Here is a 12,744-nt window from a genome sequence, read left to right as displayed (position 1 = left end):
GGCCGTAAGGCATGTACCTTGAGTGCACTAACCTATGACGAACTATGGTTCTATCCCCGGCATCCCATATGGTCCCTCAAGCTAGGAACAATTTCTGAGCGCATAGCCATACCTGAACATCACTGGGTGTGGCCGAAAAACAAAAAAATTATTTATTTGGCTAGAGAGAGTATAATGGTAAGGCACTTGTCTTGCAAGTGCCTGGGCCAATAGCAGACATCACGTATGTTTCAATGACCACCAGGAGTGATTTCTGAGTACAGAACCAGTTGTAAGCCCTGAGCACACTCAGGTATGGTGCAAAAGTAGCAGCAACAAATGTATCTGCTAAATGAGTTACCTACCTAAGTTCCATAAATGAACTGTTCTGTTGTTTAAACTACCAGTTTCATAATTTATAGAACTTTCTTATTCTTTGCTGAGAACCTCAAATAATTTTATGTCTCAACTTGAGGACCAGATAGATAGCTCAAAGGGATGCGGAAATGCTTTGTATATAGGAGCCATGGGTTTAATCCCAAGCCCCTAAGAGGCCTTGTCTCTGGGAAATAAATATCATTAGAAAGATAGGTCTCTAGAGTCAGAGTATAATGAGTAGTTACTTACAAATTAACCAGTTACTAAAATAAAGTGAGGGCAGAGTAGTACTGGAATCTAGAATTAAGAAGAGGAACAGTTAACCATGTCTACATCCAGAGAAACAAATAAAAAAGCAAGCTGTCCAAACTTTGTTGGAAAAAAAAAGTTACAGAACAGGCTACCTTGAAAAAAAAAATGAACTATTTGTTAGAAGACATGAGCATCCTGAGAAGAACTTGCAAAGAAACTATGAAGTGAAGGATACAAATAATTTGTCATTTCTCTCCTATTGAATCTTCTGACTGGGTACCCCACTGGCTGAACTCAAATAGAAGCCAGAGGGCAAAGACCGTGGTGGAGAAAGTTTATCTGTAAATCTAAAGTAGTGCCATTGGGATGTCTTATATCTTCATCTCATTCTAGTCACAGTTATTCATTTTAATTCCTGTCCTCTTTGATTCAGGGTTTGTTTGAGGTTTAAAGAGGTATGATAGGTTATTTAATTTCTATATATCTGTGTCTTTAGAAATTTTATTTAAACATTAAGTTTGATATTTCTTAGACCTAAACTGTGTTTGTTTGGTTTGGTTTTTCAGGTGATGATGATGAAATTCCTCAGGAACTGCTATTAGGAAAACATCAGCTTAATGAACTTGGCAGTGAATCTGCTAAAATTAAAGCAATGGGTATAATGGATAAGGTATCGCACTATAAAGTAAAATTTATAATTGACTTACTAGCTAATATATTTAATTAATATCGTCAAAATTAATTGTAGTGCACAAAAAGCAGTAAAAACTCATGGTTGCCTTCTGAGAGTCTAGCTGAATTATTTAAAAAAAAAAAACCCTTGAATCAAAGAAATATTCTGCTACTATTTCCAAAGAAAATCATATTACCACATTGAAAAATCATGGTCCTGGGTTTAAGTACTCATATATTTAGATTACTTAGACATTGTAGAAGTTACTCTAGATGTTTCTGCAGCATTTCCTTTCATCATTTACAGTGGAGAAATGTACAGTTCAGTACATTGATGTAGTCTTTATAGCTGTTCTGTTCTTTACCCCGCATAAGCTCTTTGTAAGTTTCATTTTATTAGAATATATTTTTAAATAACCTCAAATAATACTGACATCAAGAGATAGTTTCCCTTGATCTTTTTCAACAACTACTCATACCGTAAATTATTAGATGATTACTATGCAACTAAAATTAATTTTAAGATGAATTATTTTATAAATCAAGTTTCTCTTTTGTAACTATTGACTTCAAGTCATTAAATTTCATCTTCTGGGGCCAGCGCAATAGCACAGCAATAGGACGTTTGCACTCAGTTCAGTCTCCTGCATCCTAATGGTCTCCCAAGCCTGCTAGGAGCGATTGCTGAGTGCAGAGCCAGGAGTAACCCCTGAGTGCCACCAGGTGTGGATCATAAATAAATAAATAATAAAATAAATTTTGTCATCTAAATACAGGTATAACCTTCCAAAATAATAAAATAACTAAGAAAAGATTATGTTTACCTATAAAGTTTATTCTGGACAATGAAAAATATTTCTTCTTCCCCAGTTTTTTTAGTTCAGACTGGAACATATTTTATTTTTAACCAAGTTATTACTACTTTTCATTTTCTGCTTATATTCCAAGTAAAAATATATTATAAATTATTTTTGTTTGTTCATTTGTTTTTTGTTATCGGGCCACACCCAGCTGCACTCGGGTTATTCCTAGCTCTTAGCTCAGAAAATGATCCTGCCAGACTTAGAGGACCATATGGAATGATAGGAATCAAACTCGGGTTGGTCCCGGGTTGGCTGTGTGCAAGTCAAATGCCCTACTACTGTGCTGTAAATCTTATTTTTTTTAACGTGTTTTTGTTTGTTTTTTTGGGAGGGCCACACCCAGTAGCACTAAGTAGTTATTCCTAGCTCTGTGCTCAGAAATTACTCTTGGCAGGCTCAGGATGCCAGGAATCCAGCCTGAGTCTGTCCCAGGTCAGCCACATACAAGGCAAACGCACTACCACTGTGCTACACTTTCAGCCCCTAAATTTTATGTTTTTTATAATTTACACATAACATTAATTTTAGATTCATAAAGTAACAATTCAGTATTTTGTGAAATGATCTTTTTAGTAAACATTTACCACCACCATTATAAAATTTGTGTATGTGATGACTTTTATCATATCAGTAAATATCAAATATATAAAGCATGATCATTATCTTTACAAGAAATTATAACTTGGGGCCAGAAAGATAGCACAGTGGTAGGACATTTGTCTTGCATGCAGCCAACCAGGGAGGAAACCAGTTAGTGTCCCATATGGTCCCCAGCCTGCCAGGGGTGATTTCTGAGTGCAAAGCCAGGAGTAGCCCATGAACAGCACCTCTGGGTGTGGCCCAGAAACCAATCAATAAATAAAAGTTTAAAAAAAAAGAACTTAGAACTTCCATGATCTACTCTAGCAGTTATCAATACAGAATTACTATGTGGTCATTATTCTTATTTGATGAGATCTTATAACTGAAAGTTTATGTCTTTTGATGATCTTCACTCATTTCATCTACCTATAGTCCTCAACCTTTACTGTTCTTTAATTTTGACTTGTTGTTTAGATTTTGCATGTAGTAAAACCTTATAGTATTTTATTTTATGCCTTGTGCCTCTTGACATAAGAGAAATCGGGACTAGAAAGATTATACAGCAGGTAGGTTGTTTGCCTTGCATGCGGCAAGTTAAATGTTTCCTGCATCACATATTGGTTCCCCAAGCCCCACCAGGAGTATTTTGTGAGTGCAGAACCAGGAATAAATCCTGAGATGTGGCACAAAAGAGAGAGACAGAGACAGAGAGAGAGAGGGGAAGTGAGGGAAGGAGAGGAGAGGAGAGGAGAGGAGAGGAGAGGAGAGGAGAGGAGAGGAGAGGAGAGAGAATCACCATGCCCTCAGAGAGAGAGAGAGAGAGAGAGAGAGAGAGAGAGAGAGAGAGAGAGAGAGAGAGAGAGAGAGAATCAACTTGCCCTGAAGGCCCACCCAAAGTGTTTTAAATGACAAAATTTTCTTTTTTATCACTGAATACTATGGCCAGAAATCCCAGCTGCTGATTTTTCGCTCTATAAGACACATCTGACCATAAGATGAAATATAGATTTTAGATGCTCTCCTCTCTTGCATTCAGGCTTTAGCTCCAAGCGGCATAAGTGACACTTTTGGAAGGGGGCGGAGGGAGTGCATCTTATGGTACAAAAAATATGGTATATATAATTTTATGTCACTTAATGAGTAACACTTCCTGAAAAATCCTTTGTCAGATGATTTCATCATTGTGTGAAACTGGATAGTAAATGATAATAGCTTATTACATATCTGGGTTATATGGTATAGCCTGTGGTGGCCACTATAATATGTGTGGTCCATTTTTTACTAAATGTGTCATCAGTTTCTAATGTGCCAATGCCAGTCTTAGGTGTTTATATTTGGGGACAGAGGGTGATGGTTGGTTAATCTCCCAAGCAATGCTCAGTAATTGTTATACATCTGAGCTATCAATTTTGTGTAGGGGCCTAAAAATATAATGATAGTTGAACCTTGTATTCCCAGGGACACTTGAGACCGCCCTTGCAGTGCTGAAGGTACACTTAATAGTGCTAGGGGGAACCCCTGTGTTGCACTAAGCAGTGTTTTTGTCAGGATTTAAACCCAGACTAGGCACATGCCTAGCATGGATTAATCACTATTCTCTTTCCTTGCCCCCAGTTAGGTTGTATTCATAAGCTAACTAATGCAGTTAATAATCATAACTTTTTCAAAAGTTGGATTTGCTGATAATTTTTTTAAAATAGATGTTTTCCCAGAAATCTCTAGTTCCATTCATCTTAAAATTATATAAAGCTTGCAAAGAGATGGAACAGCGGGAAGTGCACTTTACTTACATGTGGCTGACCTTGTTTGGATCTCTGTAATCCCATATGGTCCATCAAGCCCACCAAGTGTGGTTCCTGAGCACCAAGCCAGGACTAACCCCTGAGCATTGTTTCATGTAGCCCCCCCAAAAAACAGTATTACATAAGGAAATAATTTGGATAACTTCTATACTCTAGCTTGAGTAATAAAAATGCACTTAATTGCAGTAACTATTCATCTTCCCTAACCTTAACCTAACCCTAACCCATGTAAATTTTCTGACTCTTAAGGTTGGGAGTCCTGGATGCATACTGGGCATTTGAAAGGACACCTATTTAACCAAGAGAATTTGTGTCTTACAAGAAACTAATCAACTACTTTTTTTTTAATTTAAAAATAATTCTTTGTAAGAAATTAAATAACAGATGTCTGCTAAGCTGAACAGTGTGTCTTCACTTTTATAGCTTTTATTCATTTGTATTTTCATGCTTTTGTTACTTAAGATACACTTAGATTTTGAGAGACCTGCTGAATAACAGTGTGAAAGGATAATTTAAAATGGCAAGTGAAATCTTGAAGAGAATTTTCTATTAATTTCATGTTCAGTGTCACTGTTTAGTAGGGGGCCTTCTATATGTTAAGAATTGGCTTGATAACATGTACACAGTCTATATTCATTCTTCTGTCTTGCAGAAACAGTACATTTACTTAATTCAGATTTGAGTGAAGCATTTTCTTTGTCTTTTCCTGTTCTTCTGAAGAGTGATAATTCCACATATTAAGTAATTCAGGGAGAATAATTATAGGAAATGGTTTTTAAAAAATTATTTTAACTGATGATTAATAAAAGAATTTTTGGTTCTATCTTAGCTTTCAACAGACAAAACTGTGAAAGTTTTAAATATCTTGGAGAAGAATATTCAGGATGGGTCTAAGCTTTCCACCTTGTTAAATCATGTAAGTTTAAATTCGTATTATTGTACTGTTACTATTGTTGAGCTAATGAATTTTTCATTAAGAATGATGAGTTTTAGGAAAAATTTCAAATTTCATTAGTTTTTATTATCAGTGGTGTTAGAATTTCATTTTTAGTAATTCAAAATTAATGTTGCACACTTTCAGATTGTAGCATTAACAGTAATAATGACAAATGTAAATTCATTAAATTTAAAGATTATTTTGTTTTGCTTTGTTTGGGGACTACACCCAGCATTGCTCAGAGATTACTTCTGGCTCTGCACTCAGGAATCACTTCTAGTATGCTCAGGGAACTATATGGGATCAAACCCAAGTCATCCACTTGCAAGGCAAATCCCCTACCTGCTGCACTATTCTCCGCCCCTCTCCTCAAAGAACTGTTCTTTAATGCTCTTCTTGTGTGCATGTATATATATATATATATATATATATATATATATATATATATTATTTGTTAATGTTAATAAATACATGTGCATATGTATTCATTAATATAGATTTTAGTAATTATTCTTGACCTTCCTAAAGATGAAGCCATAGTCTGATTTTTCTAATGTGTTCTGAAACATTGGTTCCCATGTACTATCTTTATACTTACCTCAAAAGTATACTGCAGTTTAATTTAATTTTTAAATTATGTGAAACACTAAAGACTCTGGCAGTTTTAATATCTGGTAAGTTATTACAGCTCAATACATTTATATCAAAAACAATATTGCACTCTAGTAATTTATAAATTAGCAAATTAACAAATTGCAGTCTTCCTTCTTAGCATTGTACTAGTGTTTCAAAATCATATGTGTGTTCAAATTAATATTAGTGTTTATCATCAGTGAATATAAACTATTGATAGGCATTTAATAAAAGAATAAGGTAAAAATTTAAATTACTTAATTGGATCACATTGTGATATGCAGTTACAAAGTTGTTCATGATTGAGTTTCAATCATAAATGTCTTAACACCCATCCCTTCAGAATAAGGCAATTTTTTATTAATGTTTTGTTGTAAAAATCAGATTACAAGGGCCGGGCGGTGGCGCTAAAGGTAAGGTGCGCCTGCCTTGCTTGCGCTAGCCTTGGACGGACCGCGGTTCGATCCCCCGGTGTCCCATATGGTCCCCCAAGCCAGGAGCAACTTCTGAGCACATAGCCAGGAGTAACCCCTGAGCGTTACCGGGTGTGGCCCAAAAACCAAAAAAAAAAAAAAAAATCAGATTACAAAGGTTGTATGTTTATTATAGAAAACTCCCCAAAACACAAAGAAGTCATATTCTGTTGGCACTTTGTATATAGATCTGTATATATCTACTAGATAGATACTTACTTGTACTTATTTTCTAATATACATATAATATGTGGGAAAATAATATCTTAGGTGGTTCTTTTAGTGCTTTGTTAATTGTCCATATATTCCCAATGTTCCTTGTTAAGTTAGTTCTTGAATTTATAGAAACAACGTGCATTACTGGCAGTTTGTTCCAACATTATAATGTCTGAGAGTTTTATTTAAGACACACTAACTGGAAATGTGATTATTAATTTCAAGAATCTAAAATTCCCACAACAGGTAACGTAACTTGTCTTGTGTGGAGCTGACTTGGATTCAATCCCTAATATCACAGATGGTTTCTGAATCCTCCAGGAGTGATTTTTTTTATTGCAGAGCCAGGAGTACACCCTGAGCACCTCTGGTTATGACCCCAAAACCCAAAAGAATATGGAATTCTCAAGAGCTGTCAGACACAGTGTACTAAAAATACTTAGATTTTGGTTTGAGCTCACACAGGTAGTACAGTAGTCAGTTCTCAGTGAACCATATGCACTATTGGGGATCAAACCCAAACTCCCTACATTAAGAGAGCATACTTTCTAGATTATTAAACTGTCGAGCTCTAAAAATACTTTTATTCCTGATAATCTTAGCACTGTTTAAAGTGATACATTGAAAATGGTTGTGATCTTTCACCAAAAAAAGAAAAAAGGGGGCCAGAGAGATAGCGTGGAGGTAAGGCATTTGCCTTTTTTGCAGAAGGATAGTGGATCGAATCCCGGCATCCCATACGGTCCCCTGTGCCTGCCAGGGGCGATTTCTGAGCATAGAGCCAGGAGTAACCCCTGAGCGCTGCCAGGTATGACCCAAAAACCAAAAAAAAGAAAAAGAAAATGGCTGTAATCTTTTACATGAATAATGAACCTCCTTTTTTTTATTAAAAAGCAATTTTAATACCTAAGACAAGCTATATTATATACTAAATTTTATTGTTAATATCAAATAAGTTGTTACATGTTTATATATAAATTTAAGTTTTTTATAAGGACTTCCCCCAATGGTATTGACAGCCGATACAAATAATGTTCATTCTTGCAGTTGGCATTCAGAAGGAGTGGCCATATAGCAACAGACAGTATAGGACTTTACATATGTCAGGCATGTATTCCATCTCTTAGAGCTATCATCCAGCCCTAAGTTATCTTATTTTCTAAATAAGGTAAACAGTAAAATGAATGGTAACTGATAAGTTTAGGGAAAGAGTAATCAAGTTTATAGGCATTCTTCTCTACATATTTTACTTTTTAATTTGTTTCTTTTTCTAATGTTTTGAATGTCATGACTATAAAAATATTCTTAAGATATAAAGGGATATTTAATAACTAAAGATATGATAGAAGAATTTTTACTTTAAGATTAGAGAGCTGGAGAATTAGTACAGGATAAAGCACTTGCCTTTCACACAATTGCCCCATGTTCTATTCTCCAACAGTACATTAGATTCTCCACACAGCACATAGTCCCCAAGCATCACCACAGAATGATCCCTGAGCATTGCCAGATGTGTCCACAAGCAGCAACAAAGTAACATTGCATTGTAATACAAGTTGCTGATGTATAACCTAAAGTCTTACGTTAGTTTTTTGAATTCACCATTATAGAAAATATCTTTTTTTTTTTTTTTTTTTTTTTTTTTGGTTTTTGGGGCTACACCCGTTTGATGCTCAGGGGTTACTCCTGGCTAAGCGCTCAGAAATTGCTCCTGGCTTGGGGGGACCATATGGGATGCCAGGGGATAGAACCGCGGTCCTTCCTTGGCTAGCACTTGTAAGGCAGACACCTTACCTCTAGCGCCACCTCACCAGCCCCTATAGAAAATATCTTAAATCATCTGCATAATCACAATTAAAATGACACTAAATTAACTTATTGAAAAACTGGTATTTCGGGCCCGGAGAGATAGCACAGCGGCGTTTGCCTTGCAAGCAGCCAATCCAGGACCAAAGGTGGTTGGTTCGAATCCCGGTGTCCCATATGGTCCCCGTGTCTGCCAGGAGCTATTTCTGAGCAGACAGCCAGGAGAACCCCTGAGCACCGCCGGGTGTGGCCCAAAAACCAAAAAAAAAAAAAAAAACACCTGGTATTTCTACTGGTATTAGTAAATTATTCAATTAACATTTTATTACTTTTAGATAACATTCCTTTTTTCTTTGTTTTTACTGTTTCATTCTAACATCAGCAAGCAGAATTTACAGTTTTCTCAATGTTGTGCATGCCCAAACACAATTAAATATAGTTGCAGTCTTTAGCAGAAATATGTGACTTGAGTAAGAGATACAGAAGCCAGAGTATAATTTTGTCAGTAGGGTGTGATCTCATAGCAAAATTCAGACAACAAAAAAAATTATGTTTTGACACAAGTGCTGTCCATATTTTTACTTTATTACTGATATTTTTATTTATTTTTTTCTTTTTTTGGTTTTTGGGTCACACCCGGCAGCTCTCAGGGGCCACTCCTGGCTCCACACTCAGAAATCACTCCTGGCAGGCTTGGGGGACCATATGGGATGCTGGGATTCGAACCACCGTCCTTCTGCATGCAAGGCAAATGCCCTACCGTCATGCTATCTCTCGGGCCCCTATTACTAATATTTGTGAAATACATTTTTTGGAATTGTTTACAATTCTTGTATTTCCACTAGTGAAAATTCAAATGTCATTTTTATTTTAAATGTACAAATATGTATGTTTATTTTATTTATTAACAATGTGCTGTTTTAATAGAATAATGATACTGAAGAAGAAGAAAGATTATGGAGAGACCTTATTATGGAGCGAGTTACAAAATCAGCAGATGCTTGTCTTACAACTATCAACATTATGACATCCCCTAATATGCCAAAAGCTGTATATATAGAGGATGTAATTGAAAGAGTTATACAGTACACTAAATTTCATTTACAGAACACACTTTATCCTCAATATGATCCTGTTTACAGATTAGATCCTCATGGAGGTTAGTTTACGAGTCTGTCTATATTGATAGATTTTTAGTATATCAGTTATCTGTATTATGTTTTACTGTATTGAAACATTAACGTAGTATACCCAACTTCATAGATTACTGAATGTAATACTATTTGGTTTGACTTTAGACTGGCTAGACTATAGAACTTCTACAATGTCTGTTTACTTATATGAGAAGCAATTTTTACTAATTAGGGAAAAATCTCAGATAATAATAACTTCTAGTTCCATATATCGTTTTTCCTTGATTTATATTAACCCAGAATATTAGTATCTGAAAAATCTTTTATTTAACATATTCTTTCTCTTACTTAAAACCTTTATAAAGAAGTATGAGATAGTTGACATTGTATGTATTTAAAGAAAGAAGGAAAATTTAGGTCATAATATTAATATTTTATATAAGAATCCCATAACCTTATACTTTTATCATTATCTCTAGATATAATTTTCTCATTTAATATGTTGTATTTTTATATAGGAATCCCCCACCAAGAAAGTTTCTCTTAATTCAGAAAATAGTAATGTATAAAAACAAATACTAAGTTGATTTATTTTTTTATTCTAAATACCTTTTCTTTTAGGAGGTTTACTAAGTTCGAAAGCAAAACGAGCTAAATGTTCTACACATAAGCAGAGAGTAATAGTAATGCTTTACAATAAAGTTTGTGACATTGTTAGCAGCTTATCTGAATTACTAGAAATTCAGCTTCTTACAGATACAACAATTCTTCAGGTGAGTTTTTTTTTTAAAGCAATTCATATATTCCTAGACAAAACAATTTGAATATAGAGTGTCTAATTGAGTTCAGAATAGTCTCACTCAAATAGCAGCACTTTGTTACTTTTTCCGTTCAAAGTATTTTAGTTGAAAACATGAGAACAAGAAGTTGCAAAACAAAAAGATGGAGATTACTGAAAACAAGTGAATATAATGTAAATTCTAACTTCTTGTAAAGATAGATTTCCGCTCCCCCTTAGGACAGAGAAGTATTACAGGGATTAGTTAATTTTCTTTCCTTGCATGTAGTCAACCCCCACACCTCATGGTTTCCCCAACCACTTTTGGAAGCACAGCTGAGAATAACTTCATATCAACAGCACTTACAGCCCAAAATCAAACAAAAAAGATACGTTAAAGAAAATTATAATTATGATTTTGCATTGAAAATAGCAAACATGGTTTCAATGTTTTTATAATATTCATATGACAATTATCAATCTAAAAGTTGGAGATTAGCAGCATACCATCTGTGAAGGAAGTGTGTGCCAATGTTGATTGAGGAGGAAAGGGAGCAGATAAAGAACTAGATACTGATTGGTAAGGGGAAAGAATGTTTTCTTAGTGTTTTCCAGTAAGTTCATGACTGTTTTTAGAATTTAGAATGTTCCTGAAATCAACTAGAGTTAAATACAAGTTACTCTTCATTTGTGTGTACAGGTATCATCAATGGGAATAACACCATTTTTTGTGGAAAATGTCAGTGAACTACAATTGTGTGCCATTAAGTTAGTTACTGCAGTAAGTAAAGAGAATTCATATTTTTATCCACCAGAAAAATATTTGTTTTACCCAAATTTCCTAAAATTAATGTAAATTCAGGTTTTCTATAGATTAATATTTTAGCTCATGTCATAATACTTACGGTAAAAACAGAATCTTTTAAATAAAAGTAATATATTCTTTGAATTCTACAGGAAAATGTATTAAGGTTTAGCAAAGTAAGCTTTATTGAAGATACTGAAAACAGCTTCATTTCTATTTTGCAGATAATTTTGTCACATGGTATGGTTTTATTTCAAAATTTGGTGTTTTTAAAATAATTATAATAAATTTACTTTATAAACAGGTGTTCTCAAGATATGAAAAGCATCGGCAATTAATTTTAGAGGAAATTTTTACTTCTCTTGCAAGATTACCAACCAGCAAGAGGAGTTTAAGAAACTTCAGGTAACTAGATATTGCAGAACAAAATTATAATGAAGAGTTCCACTAATACTGTTAAACTTTTTTTATCATTTCTGATATTTCAGTTATATTAGTTAAAATTAATTCAACCAGAATATCAGGCCGGAGTGATAGCTCAGTGGTAGGGTATTTATTTTCCTTGCACACAGCCGGCCCAGGACCAACGTTGATTTGATCCCCATCAACACATATGATCCCCCAAGCCTGCCTGGAGTGATTTTGAGCGCAGAGTCAGAAGTAATCTTTGAGCACCACTGGGTGTGGCCAAAAAAACTCAAAAAAAAAAAAAAAATCACGGGTATTTCACACACATATATGTGAAATGACCATGCTCATTTGGAATGTGTAAAGAAGTTCAGTGATTTTAAAGTGTAATGCTTTTCAGTCTTAGCACAGTTAATATTTTGTACAAGATAACTTCATGGGGTTGTCCTGTGTGTATATTGCAAGATACTTGTGTCATCCTAGACTTATCTACCTTGTTTAAGAATCACTCTTTGAGGGGCCGAGTGATAGCACAGTGGTAAGGCATTTGCCTTGCACATGGCCAACAGAGGATGGACCCTGGTTCAAATCCTGGCATCTCATAAGGTCCCTTCAGCCTGCCAGGAACAACTTCTGAGCGCAGAGCTAGAAGTAAAGCCTGAGTGTCGCTGGGTGTGACCCAAAAACCAAAAAAATTTTTTTAAAAAAATCACTCTTTGAGAGGAGAAATAGGAATAGGGATAAAAGGAGTCAAAGGCAAGTCAAGGAGAATTGTATATGCAAACTAGTAAACTTGATCTTAACCTTCTATACAATAGGAAGTCATTAAATAGTTTCATTTTGGGGGGAATACTGAAAAATTATTTTTAACAGTAGTATAATAAGGGAATGAAGGAACAGGGATGTGAGTTGTGTGTGTCCCTGAGTTTCATCTCGTGTTCTACAAAAGAAAAGAATAGGCACAGAGTAAAAACTGATAAATCTAAACTCACGGTTAATAAGGAATGTTAATTCATTGCTATGGTTA

General features: G+C 34.8%; 1 protein-coding gene across 1 annotated transcript in view; it reads left to right on the top strand.

Annotated features, from left to right (window-relative positions):
* NIPBL (NIPBL cohesin loading factor) overlaps positions 1-12,744 on the top strand; it is a 207,921-nt gene that overhangs the window by 130,154 nt on the left and 65,023 nt on the right. The window contains exons 15-20 of the mRNA XM_049768359.1: positions 1,176-1,279; positions 5,358-5,444; positions 9,521-9,752; positions 10,348-10,499; positions 11,205-11,285; positions 11,614-11,714. Coding sequence (XP_049624316.1) covers positions 1,176-1,279; positions 5,358-5,444; positions 9,521-9,752; positions 10,348-10,499; positions 11,205-11,285; positions 11,614-11,714 — 757 coding nt within the window. The remainder of the gene's footprint in view (positions 1-1,175; positions 1,280-5,357; positions 5,445-9,520; positions 9,753-10,347; positions 10,500-11,204; positions 11,286-11,613; positions 11,715-12,744) is intronic.

The sequence above is a fragment of the Suncus etruscus genome, chromosome 2, assembly GCF_024139225.1.
Source record: "Suncus etruscus isolate mSunEtr1 chromosome 2, mSunEtr1.pri.cur, whole genome shotgun sequence".
In the NCBI taxonomy this organism is placed as follows: domain Eukaryota; kingdom Metazoa; phylum Chordata; class Mammalia; order Eulipotyphla; family Soricidae; genus Suncus; species Suncus etruscus.
The sequence above is the reverse complement of the archived record's forward strand: the minus strand, read 5'-3'. Positions and strand labels throughout refer to the sequence as shown.